This window comes from Siniperca chuatsi, linkage group LG9 (genome assembly GCF_020085105.1).
Source record: "Siniperca chuatsi isolate FFG_IHB_CAS linkage group LG9, ASM2008510v1, whole genome shotgun sequence".
NCBI lineage: Eukaryota > Metazoa > Chordata > Actinopteri > Centrarchiformes > Sinipercidae > Siniperca > Siniperca chuatsi.
This window is the reverse complement of record NC_058050.1, coordinates 20,825,424-20,844,140: the sequence shown is the minus strand read 5'-3', so window position 1 is coordinate 20,844,140 and position 18,717 is coordinate 20,825,424. Positions and strand designations below refer to the sequence as shown.

The 18,717-nt window shown below is 40.8% G+C and overlaps 1 protein-coding gene across 1 annotated transcript in view; it reads left to right on the top strand.

Moving 5' to 3' along the window:
* LOC122881640 (eukaryotic translation initiation factor 3 subunit H) overlaps nt 1-8,904 on the top strand; it is a 56,525-nt gene extending 47,621 nt beyond the window's left edge. The window contains exons 6-8 of the mRNA XM_044208090.1: nt 3,540-3,660; nt 8,002-8,134; nt 8,577-8,904. Coding sequence (XP_044064025.1) covers nt 3,540-3,660; nt 8,002-8,134; nt 8,577-8,671 — 349 coding nt within the window. The 3' untranslated portion in view covers nt 8,672-8,904. The remainder of the gene's footprint in view (nt 1-3,539; nt 3,661-8,001; nt 8,135-8,576) is intronic.
* The last annotated feature ends 9,813 nt before the right edge of the window (nt 8,905-18,717 follow it).

Below are 18,717 nucleotides of genomic sequence, written 5' to 3'. Positions count from 1 at the left end.
GATGAGGGATGTGATACTAGAACAGAGAGGTGTAGCACAGGGACAAGAGTAAGGGTCCTCAGGTCTCAGTACTGTCAAAACCCTGGAGAGAGGTTTCATGTCAGATGTCTTTCAGAATACACACGAGCCACATATCTGGCAGGAGGTGCACTCAAAGATTACGTCAGAATGGATGGCAAACATTGACTGCTGAAAAATGTGGATGTTGCATTTTTAGACTGCAACCACAGGTCTCTGATGGGACATCTTAAAGCTTAGAATTGTGCCTACCACTAGCCTCTGATTTCCATTCCTAGTGGTTGGTACTTGAAAAGAACGAGCATCCTGAGGTTTAGAGGATCTGTCTAAGATGACATTTTTGACCTTAGTTGGTTTCAGAGTGGGTTTCTAAAGGAGAAGTGACTCCAAGACACCTGGTTATAAACATGTGATCTGTATAATAACGTGTGTTCATAGGCCTTTATGGATTCAGCCATTGTGAAATTCTGAACCAATACTGATGTTTAAAATAACAATTTGGCCGATAGCCAATGCCAATATTTTGTTGTTGTTGTTTAATTCCTCTTTTATGCCAGGGAAACAGATAAATCTTCATTATAAAAAAATAACTCATACACTCTTTGAATTATACAAATTTATGAAACAATCTTTAATATAACCTTCTTTCACATGAAAAATGTCTTTGTTTTATTTATTTTTAAATAGCAGTTTCAAAAGCCTTTTTAGCCTGCTATACAACTACCTACTCAATGAGAAGAATTTTTCAGTAGCCCAACAAAAACATTCTTTTTGTGTAACATAAATTAAATGTAAAAGCGATTAGAAAAGCTATAAAATAAAAACGAAATAATAAATACAAAACATAAGTAGAATATAACGTTCTTGTGTTTCTGTTAAGCACAAACTTACAGTAGGCTGGACCACGGGGCTGAACATGAGCCTCTTTACAAAACAAAAATTGGCCTCTTAGGAAAAGCCCTCCCATACAATGGGCCTCCTCTTCTGAATATTAATGATAAAAGAGAGAGAAAATCACTGGTATCTCATAGCCTCCTACTTAGTAAGATGCATAAGCATCTCTGCTTTGTTGCAGCTAAGTTTATTTCTTCTCATCCAAGATGTGAGACGCAGTGAGGTTGCGATGCAGAAAATGGGATCGGACTCCATTTGATCGAAGCGTTTGTTCACAGCCTCTAATAATGCGGTCTTTGTTGTTTTAACACCATGGTCTGTGTCAGCCTCCTTGCTTAAAAGACTGCTCAGGGCTCTCACTGAGGGGATCACATCAGCTGCCAATGCTTCCGATGAGCTGACTTCTCTTGTCAGTTGTTCAAACGTGGAGAGAAGTGTGATGAAGTTTTCAACTAATCCCACTGGTGCGCAGTGGATGTCATAGTTTACGGCATATGTAGCAAGTGTATGTTGTTCTAAAAGTCTTTCCACCATGTAGAATGTACCATTCCACCGAGTGGCAAAATCTTGCTGTAGCCTTTTTTGTCATCCCTAACTGGATCTGCACAGCCTGCAGGCACAAGTAGGCAAGGGGTGAATGTTTAAAGTGTCCGACTATGTTTCAGCCTATTGCCGCCACATCTGAGATGCTGTGCTGGCTCAGAACGCCATTGTGGACAGCCAGCTGCAGGGTGTGTGCCATGCAGCCAAAACTAGCCAGATATCCATCATAGCTTTTGCAATATTTCTGGCATTCTCTCACGACAGCATGCACTTTGGATTTGTCCATTTTCCATGTTTCAAACATTTTCTCAAATGCCTCTGAGATAGCAGATGTAGAGTAGGAGCCGTTGAACTCCTGGGAGTGTAACACTGCTTTTATCAAGTTAAAATTGTTGTCTATCCACTGTGCCGTGAGGCTAAGCATGCTCATAGGGCTAGCATCGAAACTCCATATATCGGTTGTAAAACTGATGCCAGCGATGTCACAAGCCAGTAGCTCATGAATGTGTGTGGCCACAACATAGTAGATTTCGGGGAGACAGAATGACTGCGACTGGGCAGTGTGTAGCGGGGTACATATACTCCATCAGGCTTCGAAACCCCACGTCCTCCACAACGAAAAAAGGCTGGTCATCTAACGCGATGAACTCCATCACCTTGTTAGTGATCCTTTTAGCTTTGGTGATGTCTTTCGGGAATTTTTTCCCTTTCTCAAATGCTGTGGTTATCAAGGACTGAGTCTTGCTGGTGGTTTGTGCTCTATTGGTGTCTAGTTCATCTCTCCGTTTTTTATCTGCTTTCAGGTAATTATACACTTCATGTCTGTTTTTCAAATGGGCGATGAGATTCGATGTTTTAAATTCTTGTTTGTAGTACCTCCTCTTGAAATGTCACTGAAACATGTCTTGCTAACTGCATATTGCTGATAATTCTCCGAAACAGTGTAATAGTATCATACAGCCGACATATTCGTTTGGGCCATATGTCGTGTCATGTCGTGTCCAGCCAGTGGCTTCTTCTCTGAATCAGCAGTGGACTTGCCAACATATATGGCATGCTCCAGGTGAAGGAAATCGATGCTGCTCTATGGGCTCTACTAAGTTTTCCTTCACACTGGAAGGGGTTGTTTGTAGCTTTTTGCCAGATTTGCTTGAGATAAAAGGAATAGGGGGAACACTTCCATTCTGTTGGTGGAAGTTTTTCATAGGAAGGTGGTCAAACTGTACAGGTTGCATGTATATGTATAAAGCGCTGTTATGTTTAATCTTTATAAATAAAGTAAATGAATCAGAACAAGGACGCCTTGTGTCATAAATGCATTCTTGCATATCGAAAATGGTCTAACCCAGCCACCATTTTCTTGTCAGTAAGGATGGGTATCGTTAGGATTTTGATAGTCCTATCAATGCTCTTATCGGTTCTTTATCGATACTCCTATCGGTTGTTTTTCATTACTAAATAATTGCTTTCAAAAAATATATTTAAAGAATAAATTCAGAACAGAATTAGATTTGAATATTTTAAATATAACTTAATGTTGTTTCTGGAGCAAATATCGCTTTCTACATGTTTAGGCTTGTTGAACAGGTGTATTTATTGCACTTACTTATAGTAACGAGCATAGTTGTTGTCAACTCGAGTAATCTCCACCGCGGCGTCTCTGATCTGCTGACCGCTGCGCTACATGTGTCGGTGTGTGTGTACATGTGTGGAGGAGCTCAGCTCGACACAGACCGCAGGAGAGGCTGCAGCGAGTGTGATAATACAACGGTCTTAAATGATTTAGTTTAAAACCGCGCTTCAGCGCCCATCCATACTCGATCGAGTGCCCGATCAGTATGTGCAACTCTCAACAGAGATAGCTACTTCCATCATCAGCTCCGGAAAAATATATGTTTTGAATTTTTTTTTTTACCACTTGCCCAATCGGGCAAGTGAGTTGCTAGATTTACTTGCCCAATGTGGCATTTTACTTGCCCCGGGCAATTGGGCTTTGGAGTGAATGAAATAAATGTCACTGCTGCTCACAAGTGCTGATGTCAGTACAAAAACATGTGAATGACATGCTGATGTTTTTGTTCCAGCAACCACTTGGAGAAGAGCCTTCAGCTTCTGATGGACAGAGTGGATGACATGAGCCAAGACATTGTCAAATATAACACCTACAGCCGCAACCTGAGTAAGCAACAGCAGCAGAAGCACCAGGTAACTCTTGCACACACTCACATACACACAAGCTTTCATGAACTGAAACACACACACCACCTACACAGTGAGCAAGCAGCAGCAGCAGCAGCAGAAACATCAGCTTACCAGCACGCATATAAGGGAAAGAGGTACCAATACATACACACACACACACACAATCACACAGGGGCATTCACACACAGATGCACCCACAGTCACAAACTCTGCAGGAAAACAGCAGGTATATTTCTTTCAGCCATGGACACAACCAATTTCAGCTATAATCACAGCAGGCAAGCAGCAGAAGCACCAGGTAGCACAAACACACACAAATATGGTACTCCAGGCTCACATAAAGGTACATACACCCACTAAGGACCACCAGAAGCAACTACAGTAAACAGCAAAGGTAAAAAAATATATAAACATTTACTAACATCTATAGCATGCACATATATATATATATATCTCACATTGATACACATGATTTCTGATACACAAGACTGATTGCATCCTGCATTGCGTCCCTGGAAGCCATCCTCACTCCGCTAGTGGAGTAGTAAAGTAAACAACTCTGTGCTTCAGTTTCTGTGGGCATTAAAATCAGTGCAATTGGCTCTTGCTTGGTTGTCGTTCATTGCGTCAGAGGACATTTTCATAAAGTTGAGCTTTTGTCGGCTTTCCCCTGTAGTGACGCAGGATCGTCTGGCAACAAAGTTGAACCTCGCTCAGATTTTGCCGAACTGCAATGCGCCATCAAAACATGCTATAAAACGATAGAAAACACAAAGACAAACAACACTAGAAACTGCATTAACTACAAAATCTAAATTAATCTGCAACAAGCAAATCACCACCACCAACATCAGTACTAGTAACTTCAAGCAAAGACACAGGTAATACACAGTAATACAATAGGTAAGACACAGTAATTTCTGTTGTTTTGGTGCCAGACTAAGCCTGACTAACCATGTTCATCCCTCACCTCACTGCTGCTGCTAACTTGCACCCACTGCAGATCAGCATCACTTCAATTTCAGACACGCTTTTCCTCCATCTGCTGCATTGTTTTTCTTGTCGAGGATTTGGTCAATTTCATCACTGCAAGGACCACTTCTGTGATAGTCATTTTTTAATCCTTATGTGAGGAAGAGTAGGTTCTGAAGGTTAAATACCATGAGTCATGCTCAGACAACCTTCAAATACCATTGACACCCAGAGCTGATACATATGGACTAAAAGCTAGCATTAATAAACTCTCTTTATTTTAATGAGTAAGTGAAAATCCTGTTATTTTTCTTTTTCTGTACCAGTAAAACACACCACAAACTCAAAATTTATTTAAAAGCATTAGCACTTCATAAAACGCACACAGTCGCACACATATGCTGCGCGCAAAGACTCAAGACACACACACACACACACACACACACACACACCACCTACAAGCACAAACCCAAGCACCAAAAAGGCCAGAACAAAACGTACACACACACAGATGAAGAGTCAGCCACGTACCATCTGCAAATACAACCTCAGCCAGATGCACCATAAACATCCGGCAACACATGCAAACACAAAGGGTCACACACTCATACACACACATTACTCAGGGAAATGGAAGCATAGAGGCACGGCTCACTGATGTGCGCTGCGTGCTTGCGTATAAACTTAAACCTACGTTCAACCGACTACATTATTCTGTCATTATACTCTGCAAGTTGAAACGAGGAAATGTCTGAAGTATTCATGTTAATCCAGGCTGAGTCATCATCTTCTCGAACCGACAGAGGATAAAACCACAGCCCCGTTCACACACCATTAGGCAGACTTACAACAAACATGCATCTGTGACCACAGGTAGTCCGCCATACGCACACAAGGCATTCACAGCCTGGGCTGCGAAGAAACACACACCTGTGTAGCCACACATCCCCCCAGGCCAATCACCCGCACACTCCAGCCATTATGATCCATCATCCTCCCCTACCGACCTTCTCATCATCACAGCCCCTAAGCCTTACCTCTCACACACAAACACACTCATTTCATACACAATATCACACAGACAGCCCCTTTTATAGTGTCTGCTTTTTTCATGTTCGACGCGATTCTCTACAATGAACACCCAGCGCACACCGAGACAAAGAAAGTGAGCCTCTATTACACCTTTCAGACATCTACCGTATTTGCTCCATGTAATCTTGTGCTATTGACCCTGCTGCTTCACGGACAAATGGAACCTTATTAATCATCATAGAAAGTTGCAAAAAGGCGCTCTGCTGAGAGGGCTCCATTTTTCATTTAGAGCTCTCTGAATTTGGTAAATAGCAGGTTCCCAGGCACAATCTGTGGCCAAGTTAGTCTTTGTACCAGGAAATGTACGTCTCCCTGATTTATTCATTTCCAATTCTTTTTCTTTTCTTTTCCCATCCACAGAAGCAGGCAACACTTTTTACGCAAGATTAGATATGGAGCAATGTGTTAATCTTATGAATCGAGGAATCGTGATTTATGCTTAATGATACAACTCAGCTACCATTCGATGATTCAGCAATATTTTCCAAGTCATTACTTCTGAGCCATTTCATTATGTTTGATATATAAACAGAAAATAAACACATGAAAGGCAAGCCAAGTCATGACTGAGAGTGTATTTGGTTGTAGTAAGTGCTAAATAGATAACATAGCCACCAAGAAGTCTATAGCAGCTCAGAAAATGGTCGTCAGTTCCAGCTTTGCTGTTGAAAAACTCCTATGACATCTGGGCTAGTGTGCCAAAAGGCATGTGAGAGAAACAAAGGGTCCGAAGGTTCAATGATCTGATCTATGTATGTCTGTTTGACCCGATCTGAAACAGACCGGTGGAAAAGCTACCTGAAAGAGACATGCAGAAATACATTTTTTAAAAAGAGACCTGATCCGAAGGGGACCCAAGGATTATTAGACCAAGTCAGTCGACCCAAATGGACCCTGCTTCAAAGACTAATGTATAGAAAAACTGGAAGTCCCACCTCCTGGACCAACAATAAAACATTATATAGCCAACTGGAGATAGGTAGAAGAACTCATTTAATATCTGTAAATTAAATTCCAAAAAGGACTTGTCATAGAATACATTTTTTAACATAGGATACTGATTTCCCAAATGATTTTCTCCCATGGTGATTATGACATACCACATGATCAGAGCTGATACTGAGTGCGCTTGGATCCATGCAGAACCACTCGGGTGTTATTGACACACAGACCTGAGACTCGTGGCAGTAAAACCAGGCCCTACCCGCCCCCATTGGACTGAGTGCAATTTGGACCCAGTCCGCCTCTGATCCTGGCTCTGAAACGGGAGTGGTCCTGATAAGACCTCTGGTTTAGATACCAAAATTAGAATTCTTAACCATCATACTAAAGCCAAACACAGCACACTGCCAGAAACACACCATCCCCAGCATGAAGCATGGTGGTTCCAGCAGCATGTCGTGGGGGTGCTTCTCTGCAGCAGGCCCTGGATGGCTTGGGAAAGTAGAGGGAGAAATAAATACAGCAAAATACATAGAAATCCTGCTGCAGTCTGTAAAAGAACTGCGATGTGGGACAGGATTATTTTCCACCAAGACAACAACCTTAAACATTAAGCTGAGTCCAGACCTCAATCCAATTCAGACTTTGTGGCAGGACTTGAAAACTGCTGTTACCTCACAGTCCCCATGCAACTTGACAGAGCCTGAGCAGTTTGTAAAGAAAAATTGAGAAAAATAGCAAAAGCGAAAGGTGCCTCTACTAAATGCACTCAAGTTGCTCCCACGCCATTTTTCCTCCTCATCTGCCGCCACCTCCCCTTCCACCGGTTTGTGTCAGTCTCTGCTCCATCTTGCCAAATTAACAAGGCTTTTAGGATCTCCAGAGACCCGGCACCTCACTGATTTACTGACTGTCAGCCCCTTCACAAATCACTCCATCCCTGTCAGTGTAACTCTTCTCTATCTCGTCTCCCCTATCTCTTCTTTCATCACCATGTTTTGTTACATCTCACTTCTTTCCTGTTACGGTTTCCATTGCCTGTCTTTCTTCTTCCTCTTCTTTTTTTCCTCTTGCTATCCACTCTGTGCTCTCTGTATCTCACTATATTTCTCTCCTTCCTGGTACTCTGCCTGTTCTAGACTTTCTCACTTCATACCTTTTCTCTCACTTTCTTTACTCCCACTCCTTACCTTCCTGACGTCATTGTTACACCTTTCCTCTTCTCCTCACATTCTTATGCTCTCAATGCTATTTCTTTATGAGTTTCCTTTTCTCTCCTGTGCGCCCCCCCCCCCAATCTCTAATGCCACCCCTCTATCTCTGTGTCCCTCCCTCCAGTACCTCCAGAGGCGGCAGCAGGAAAATGCCCAGCGACAGAGCAGAGGGGAGCCCCCACTGCCTGAGGAGGACATTACCAAAATGTTCAAGCCCCCCCAGCCTCCACCCCGCATGGACACACTGCTTATTGCAGGTACGCACACACATACACACACGCTGACACATACACACAACCTCCATGCACGGACAGCACTCATCCTCTCCACCACGGAGACCCCCCTCTCTCCAAACCCCATCAGCCGCCTCTGCTCCCCTCACAGGAGCTCAGGTTCTGTTTTGTAATTATCTCTGCCATTATATTGAAATTACATTAATTTAAATTTTATTGACTCCATCTCCAACTCGACGGGCCTTTTTCCCTGCTGTTTCACGCTGTTCAGCTCTCCTCCACCTTCTGACAACATTCTGATCCTTCCGTTTACACCGTTCCCCACTAATTTGATGTTTTGCTGTGCTGCCCCCTTCTCCCGCCTCCGCCTGTTTGCGTGCATTTCTGTGTACAAATGTATGTATGTTTGTATATTTCTGTGGGTGTGTGTTTGGGTGTGTGGATGCATGTGGCTACCCTCCAACAGGGCAAATTAACAACTACTGCCAGAACGTGAAGGAATTCACCTCGCAGAACCTCGGGAAGCTGTTCATGGCGGAAGCTCTCCAAGGCCACAACTAAAGGAGAGAAACGGGGTGAAAGAATCTGCGAGAGGGGCAAACACAGTGCACAGACAGGGAAAAAAGAAAGGTAGCAGAGATGCAAAACCACCTTGGTGACGACTGGAGGAACACCATGCTCTTCTTTGTTTTCTAAGAATTTATTCATTGTTTTTATGCTTAGCCTCATCTTCGATACAAAATTATCTTTGAAGATCACTTGATTTTGATTTAAATAAAAGTCTTGCATCTCTACATCTTCTCTGGCTTTGTGTATGTTTTCACAGTTGAACTGTATTCTGCATATTTTACTGTAGGCTAGGGCATTGTTTTGTGTTTTGCTGTACAAAAATGGTTAGTTTTGTACACAATATTAATATACTAAAATGGGGCTTGCGCATAATACAAAATAATTATACAGTACAGTGGTACTTATTCACAATTTTATTGCTACATGCTTTTTGTCTCGCAGTTCAAACATCAAGCAGGTGGAACCAATTAGTAGTGGATTTGCTGAAGTGTCAGTTTGCATGGTGGGAACAATATCCTGGTAAACAGAAGTATCAGTGAAAGTTAAAATGAAAGGTTCATGCCTCGGCCCCCTCTGTCTCTCTGCACTAAATACTTTTGATTATGTCTGTTTTCCTGAAGTGAAATTACATGACACACCAGAATCTGCCTTTCTTCCACACAGGTAGCAATCAGCACCTGTTTATTTTTAGTATGCAAAAATAAAGTCCCAATAGTGAATTTTGGCATGAAACAAAAACGGAGGAGGAGGAACTGCAGGTGTGCCAAATGACAGACTGACGGGAAAAAAGTCATGTACTAAGTGGCATTCCTTATTTAGTGTTGTTGTCTTTAATTGCCAAAAACCCATAAATGATTTGGTAACACAATTTTAGAGAAATTAACAATAATGGAACCAACAAAGTGTTTTTGAAGTTTATTCATAAAATACAATGAAGATTTTGAGGAATGAATCAAAGCCATGACAATCATCACAGAGAGCTTTATACATGATGAGAGCTCTTACAAGAACATGGGTATAGCCTGTTGTTTGACAACCAGCTGAAGTGAGATATGAACATGAGTGTCATGCGTGGCCATCACAGAGTTCACCTTCAAAAACTCAGTTATTCTTAAATGTATCAGTCTTTTCATTTGTATTTGCTGGGTTATTAGAGAAGGACAGAAACAGCATGAGCATTATTGTTAAAGTCAAAACAGAGGGATTTGAGATACTTTTGAGACTAACCAATCATAAGGAAATCAATGAGCATATCGAACCTACTGTACCAGACCATCGTAGGAAGCACATTCTTATTGTTGCCTTCAGGACGTTGCTATGCTAGGGGATCACCAAAGTCAGTAGGCTTCATCTTCTGGGTAACATGAGTGTCTGTATAAAATGTCATGACAATCCATCTGATAGAGATTTTTAGTCTGGACCAACTTAGTGGTCGGACCAACATTGCCATCCATAAAGCCCTGCTGCTAGCACGGCTAAAAACAAACAATAAGACAATTAAAACATCAACCTGTTGATCAAGTGTACCAGATGTCCATTTCCATTTGAAAGCCTGTAGACTAGTTTGTTCCTGTGTAGACCTGTCCAGCTGATCCCACATACACTAGTGGCACCATAATACTGCAGGCTGCTCCTGGATTTCCAGGAGATGTGTGTCCCACCTCTCCAAAGCTTTTACTGCTGACCTTGTGTGTGATTAGGGGCTGGTGGTGAAGCCCACCTAAGCAGTTCTGTCGGGTATAGAGGGACAATGTGACACATGGATTTAAAGACTACAGTATTTAAATTTAATTCTGTCCAGTATACTATCGATATTTTTTTTAGATATTTATTTTTATGTATTTATTACCAGACACATAGTTTTCAAGCTCATAGCATTAAATTTTTTTAGCTTTGTGATTAAGCATATTTGTTGACTGTAAATCAGCCACAACTGAAGTGAAATTAAGATAAAAAATAAACGTATAAAACTCTAACCTTTTTCGCATTTCATGATACAATAACATCATATTAAACCCAGAGAAGAAGAAAGTGTCACCCTAAAACAAACTTTTGCTGACACTTAACCAAAACATAACTTGTAGGGTGATGCAGCGTGGAGCGTGTCTGTCAGTAACCAGTCCTGTGAAGTGTCCTTGAACATAAGTCTGAAACTCAGCCCAAAATCCTTCTGCATAAGAGCATCAGCTAAATACCTCACATGTAACTGTAAGCTGTTCTAGTGAGGATCCTCTGCAGAGTGTCACATATCTTATATTACTTCTCAAATCATTAAAGCACAGCTCATTTGTGGAGCTTGTTGCCAGTGTCCACTCCAACCCAACAACAGGAGGCTGAATGATGGCTCTTCTTGCTCCATTTAATAAAGATGCTGCCAGTGTGCTATTCATTGTATAATAATTACACTGCAGCTCTAACTTGCTGTGTGCTCTGTTGTTCTTCCTCGACCTGTGGTTAAACAGCATCATCCAATTCAGCGGATGATGTTATTTAACTTGTCATCAGCTTCGCCTAGTCGAGTAAAACTTGTAGTGCTCCTGCTTGTCATCAGCACAATGTCATTAACAATAATTACAAGTCAACCAACATGATAAACGTTTATTGGAACAGCGACACTCGAGCCGGAAATGATTTCTTCCCCAAATCATAACATGTTTCCCTGACATGCTGGCAGGATGGGAAATATTAATCCACCACAGAGGGTTCAGTTGATGTTTATTAATTAAGGTATCCGATACTTTGACAGGCACACCTGTACTTGATGGGCTGTATGATGTGAGGCATTTCTTTCTAGCAGCTATTGATTGGCTTTTGATCAGTAGCTTCTGCTTAAGCTGAATCTCTGTTGTTTGTAATTCCGAAGCAGCACCGTAGGGTGACGTTGCCCTTGAGGGCTGACTGGGGCACAGCCTCCCCTGTCCCTAATCCTGAGATGTGTGAGGAATTACAAAACTTGCCCTCAACAGAACCACAAGCATTGTGTGAAGCCGCCGAGGCACCGCTCGCCCCTGCAGAGTGCAAACACGGTGACAGAGGTTCAGCTTGTATTTAAAGTGACACTGTTTTGTTTGGCGTGGAAAGCAGTTTGGACTGAATCATGTAGTCACGGCAGGGCTCAAGGGCAATAGAGTGGAGTTGCATGGGAGTCAAAATGATGCTTCCACATTACTCCACAGTCATATACTGTAAATCATTAACTGTTGACTGTCTTGTTAAGCGAAGATAAAGATGATAAATAATTTACCATTACAAGTTTAACCAGGTAATCACAGGGTCATATAAGAAGCCAAATTATGTTGTTTCTGTAATTAAACATCAAATTAAGAGGCATTTTCATGGTTTACTTAATGGTAACACTTTACTTTAACAATACATAAATAATAAGTGGTTTTTAACACACTATAGCGTATAGTAATATAGTGTAGTTTTAAGCAGATATAAGGACATGTTATAACTTCTCCTATGAAGCATTCGCAATTGGTGTGTAAACAGTTAATGAATGATTAATAACACAGTATAACATAGCTAGAATCATATTAAATGATATATGAAGACACACATGAACAAATCCTTACATGTGTGTTATAAAACATTAACAGTTTATACACATGTGCAAATCATTCACAGGCAAGTTAAAAATATATTTTTTAACTACTTAAAAATTCTTAAAATGACATCTATTTCTTGCCCCTGAATAAAAACTCCACAATCTATATATATGCAAATAGTGTTCAATAAATAATGTATAATAATGTTCAAGATGTCTCCTCCTTCACTGAAAAGTCCATTCTCAGTGTGTAATGTAAGTTTCACCATCACACTTGTGTAAGTTATATTGGACCATGATTGATTTTTGATTGTCACAAGATCCTGCTTGTATGTGCACGTGTTAAACTGAGATTTAAGGTGAGCAAAGAGAAACTTCCCCCCCTTCAGCAGGTGAATGTGAAAACAGCCTTCTAGTGTCAAACTCTGCGCACACACACCATTCAGCACAGTGAAGCTCAAACGTCCAAGTGAGGTAATAATAAGCAAAACACATTTTTCAGTGGATATCATTATAAATACATTATAATGTGTTATACATTTACCAATTGTTTATATTCTGCTTATAAATGCTAAATAGGGGGGTTAAAGTGAAGTGTTACCTACTTATTTTGCATATTTTGCAAGCAATTGTTATTTATGCTTGTTGCCATTGATCAGGAGTGAATGAGTTATTCTTTGGAGTACATTCATCATGCCATCTTGAGTGCATCCTGTATAAATGCAACAAAGAGATACTGCTGAAACACACTTATGTCCCTCCATATGTCCACACCTTTTGTTCCCACTCGAGGTACTGATGTGGATTTAGAAGTGTCTTAGTTTGTGTTTTTGCTTCATTGTGCTACTTGTTTTGAAATGTTAAACTGTTTGGAAGAAAGAAGCACACACAAACCCACAGCAGCAACTGCATTTGCGATTTTCTCTCCCACACTGTCCTGCTCAATTGACCGTGAGAGGACTGCGAGTCGATGAAAATGAGAATGACATCCTCAAATAAGAGACACATTTTTATTCACCCACGGACAGTGCAGAAGCTGAGTCTGTGGTCTGCTGACGCAATACTTACGAGTAAACTTTCCACCTCTTCCTCCAAAGTGATTATATTTGTTTTCCCAATTATTTTTTTCATCACTTTCTGTGTTGTCACTTTTCTCTTTAGCATTTGCTGAGATTCCCCTAAACTATGTGTTTGAACTGAGCATGGGAACCGAATGAGGGCTTTAGCTGTGTAAACAGCCAGGCGTTTTGTACACTGCAATAGGAGGAAATACTTAATTAGGATTATGGGATTTGTCTTTGCACCTTCAGATTCCCGAGTAGGAGGCTGGGAGATGTCAGTGGGATATAAGTTTGGTCTCATTTAATCAGGGAGTGCGGCCTGCACAGCCCTGACCCCAGCAGTAATTTATTACCGCTCAAACACAAGCTCTTTCACCGTGCCTGCCGTCGCCCTGTCATTGGTGATAGAGAGAATCAGCTGGCTGAATATAATGAAACCAGTTATTTCCCTGTCAACTTTTTTCTTTTTCTTTTTTTTTTGCTCCCTCTTTCTCTTTTTTCTGCCGCAGATATTGCCATGGCAACTGTAGATCCTGTATGGAGTAGCTGTTGAGGATGTAAAGTAGTTCCCGTGGAAAAATAATCTTGCAAATCCCCAAAGCAAGAGCAGAAAGGAAAGCAGATGCAGTTGTAGGAAGCGGTGGGGTACAGTTAGGGAATTTAGCATTTATGGGATTATTCACACAAGTCCAACATAACCAATGCCTGAATAAATTTCTTCACATAACAGCGCTCTACCTGTCATTGAAGCAGCTCTATATTTGCCTTATCTCTCTTTTTTCTCCATGGTCAACAGATCTGCACTGTGATTGGCAACTGTATAGATTGAGCACTGTGTTCTAGTTGCAATTCGTCTCTGCCTGCCACCCAATTCGACGGCTGTCACCCAGCAGTGGCACAAATCCCACAGGCCATTATGAGGCTGGTTTAATCCCCACAACAGCAGCAACAGAAGCCTTTCAAGGAAGGTTTCAGAGCATGATACCCTGTCTGTCACATGCATCTGTGGGCTTCAGGCAAGGCTACAGTTCATTGTTGTCATCCCACTCCATCATTTACTGTATGTCTTGTCTTATCCCCAAGCCACTAAGACAAATGTACTGGATGTCCTCCTGCTGAAGATCACTCACATGTTTCGCCTAATCTTCTGATGGGTTTTGTCTCTCTTGATACTCAGATTTGGCCTTGGCTGTTACACATAATAAATTGTGTTTTTATTGATGTCTTGATTTTGCAGGTTGACATGGATTTGTAAAAAACTTCCTTTTGGTCCATTTATTCAGTGTGTTGGTTATTTGTTTGTTTGTGATGCAAGGGTAAAGCTCTCTAATTAATCCGACAATTGCCATGATAATAAGACTTCAGGAAGTCACCAGTTCCAGCGCATGACTCCCTGCGAAACTACAACTAGTCTTTTTTAAATGTTTGTTTGTGTATGGGTTAAACAAACAAGATACCAACATATTGGAGCATTCAGCAGCCAAATATTTCCCTCAGGAGCTGAAAGGAGAGTGAATATTGGACTGTGGCCAGAAACACAACTCCAAATGAATGCTAATGTTGCTCCGTATCTGCAGGATGTGAAAATAAGCAACTGTTTGCTAACAAGTTATATCAACTTCTAAGGTGATATGTCAATGATGTGTTCACAGGTTGTTTCTGATGCCCCCAAGTGGATAAAAAAAAAATCAGTTATTGCAGGTTTAAAAGTGCAGACAGCCTCAGTTGTATAAGATTTTTCAAAAATTGTTATTAAGAATATACTGGATGAAACATACATATGAGTCGATCTCATACAGATTCTGTACCCCAGGGTTTTAGAGACTCTATAGTGTTGACCTGATACTTGTGCAACATAGTCAACAGGAGCAATATGAACCCTTCAGCTGTACATCAGACACCAGCTGTGTATCAATAAGAGTTAGGACAAATATTTCTGGCTATCTTCTTGTTAAAGACCACCCTTTTTTATTTTCTGGAGCACACAGACAGTTTGTGACCTCCAATTTCTCCTTATGTGGTTTTTATGGGTCTGTTACTTTTTATTCAGTACTAGAAGTATTGTTATCTATGAGCTTTGTTGAAACCTTGAATTTCAAACTCTGCCTGTTTTCCTTTTTTCTTTTTCTTTTTTTTTTGCTGGCTTATCATATTTTCCCCTTAATGAAGAAAATGAGAAAACGCCAAGCAGAGTAATTTATTATAATTCATGATCAGCTTCCCTGTCTTCCTTAAAGTCTAGAGATGCCAGGTTGCTCTGGGTGCAGTGATTGATGGGATGCTTGTGACCTACAATAGACAGACTCACAATTAAAGCGCGCCTTATCTCCCAGCTGTGACTCTCAAAGATAAATGCTGATAGCACCCTCCCCTTTGATGTTCAATCATGCACTCCACGCCTTGGTCTCAGCTTGTGTCCTCAGAATGACTGATGTGCATTTGAATATTTCTCGCAGGTAAACATTAACATTCAGTTCACTTATTCATTCACTCCTCCTCACTGTAGGTTCATTGTAGCCTGTCTGTTTCACACAGGCATTCTCAGGGAAAACCAGCACCCATTTAAGTGTGTTTATCTTCACGCTGTGTACCAGTAGGACTAATGTACCCACTAATGCACTGTCCCAAATATCATATTTTGGACTCTAAAACAACCCTCATACTTACAACTTACTTATTTTTTCTTCAGTCTCCAGTGCGACATAAACCTTTGACCATTGTTTGCCTTTTGTTCTGGGCTTGGGACACATGTTAGGCCTCGACCCATAGAAGATTAATCTATGCCAGTTGTTTTGTCCTGCACCAGATTTTCCTTGGGCACCTAGGTTTCCTTTTCGCAGGTGGAGTCCAACTTACCAAATGGACTCTGGTGCATTCTGAGATTGGGGCCAATCCAAGACAGACATCGATGCTCGACCTTGAGGAACACACTGTTGCTACATATCCTATTATATAGGATTTCATTGGACAACTTGTTTGAACAGAAGATAGAGAATAGTTTTTTAAGGGCAGCCATTATAAAATACGTTTTTCTTTTTTCCAAGTCTCTTCTATCGACTGTCCACCCTGTGGTAAACAGTAGTAATGATTTTACTTTGCTGTTGTACAGTTGTGTCTTATTTATCAGATTGTAGTTAGACCTCTAAATGGGATGTCTTTTTGTCTGCAGTCATCTTTACTGATGGACCTGGCCAGGCATTCTCCATATCATCCAGGGCTTCACCATTATTGGTGATAAGTGCTGTAAGCCTGTCAGATGAGGAACAGTATGAAATTGGAGCGGACATTACATTACAGGAGGTTAAAAATGCCAATGGGGACTTACAGAGTGTCTTTAAGGATGCTGTAGAGAGGAGATCTCTTCCAGACAGTATGCAAACTGCTATAATCACTATGATTCATAAAAAAGACAACAACAACAATGTGGTAGCTACCACCTTGTATCATTGATTACTGTTGATGCCAAGCTACCATCCAAGATTTTGGCATCTAGACTAGACTTATTCACCTAGACCAAGTAGGTTTCATTAAAAAAAGGACATCATCTGACAATCTCTGCAGGTTCATCTCATGTGGCAATCAGGAAATGATGCTGACACAACTGTAGCTTTCTCACTTGATGCTGAGAAAGCATTCGACAGGGTGGAGGATGTACCTTTTCCAAACACTGGAAAACTTTGGCCTTGGGACCCCTTTTATTAATTGGGTCAAATTATTATATCACAATCCTAAGGCATCTGTGGTAACAAATGGCAGGAAATCCCCCCGTTTTCAGCTTCAGGGACAAGGCAGGGCTGCCCTTTATCTCCCTTAATCTTTGCACTGGTACTTGAACCATTAGCAATTGCTATTAGGCAAAAACATAGTTGTCATAAAGGCTGGGGGTGAGATACATAAACTGCTTCTGCACGCGGATGATATTATGCTACTGTCTAGAAGTTCCGCAACAACTCTACCTCGCGTCCTCACCTTGATCAATTCTTTTTCAGGCATATCATGATTAAAAAAAACTGGACCAAATTGGGGTTGTCAATTTTGGGGAAAATGAATATTTTAAAGATGGTAATAGTCCCTAAAATTAATTATTTAAGTTACATGCTACCATTAAGCTTACCACACAATGCATTATTCAAATATAATGAAGCTGTATACAACTTTTTATGGGCTGGTAAAAAAAACATATATCAATCGGACAGAACGTTATGCAGCCATAGAAGACGCAGGCTTAGGCCTTCCCCATATAGACTGGTATCATTACACTTTCTGTCTGAAATAGTTATGAAAAAAAAAATATATATATAGCTGAACAAGCTCCAATGTGGGTGTCTATAGAGAAAAACCTTACATATGCTCACCCTCTCCAGGCTTTTATTACTCAAACCAATGGTGTTATCCCTTATAATAATCCAGTACTCAACTTCTCACAGGAAACATGGAGAATCGCACACAAGATCATGGACTCAAATGTCACTTTTACACATAAAACGTCACTATGGCGTAATGCAACCCTTAAAATAAGGGTTAATAAAATATTTTTTTTTAATGTTTACTGGGCTGGATGGTGAAATTGGGAATTGTTTACATTGGGGATTTGTTTGACGGAGATCAACTTTGTCCTTTGAACAATTAAGAAAGAAGTACACACTCCCAAATAAGTGGGAAGTACTTACAGTTGCGTAGTTGTATCTTGGCGTACCTTAGACAATTACCGCTTATATCTAGAACTAAGATACAGGACAGGCTAGAACAGGATTGGCACTTTAAAAGGAAAACATCATGCTTTTATAATCTTTTGAGGGAGTCACAAATTTGAAGGCCTTGAGCGATGCTGGGAGAATATCATAGGGGAAGAGATAACTGGCGAAACGCGGAAAAATCATTGCATCGTGGTTTAAAGTGTCAAGGGAAATGCAGACACATGTAATTAATTATAAAATTATCAATAGAACTTATTGTACCCCAAGTAAAATGGTAAGGCTTGGACTCAGAAGCTCTGACTTGTGTTGAAAATGTGATACTTCTTGTGGCTCTCTCTTACACATGTTGTATTCATGTCCTATGATAGATCTTCTTTGGTCTAAGATTAGCACCTTCATCAATACAGTGATGACTTCTTTGCTGGCTCAAGGACCAATGCTTTGCCTATTAGGAGTGCTACCAAAGAGAAGAGGTCTAAATGCCCACCAGATCTCCTGGTGCAGAATAGCACTTATTACTGTAGGATACATGTAGGATAGTGCTGCGACACTGGAAAACTCAAGGAGATATATCAGTGAAGGAATGGTTGGACGATAAGCTGATAGATAGGCAAGATATCTACATGAAAATATGGGGCCCTTATGTTACGGTAACCTGATGTGCTGAAGAGTTGTAGCCTTTCAAATAAAAAAAACAACTAATCGGAACATATAATATACTGTATATCATGT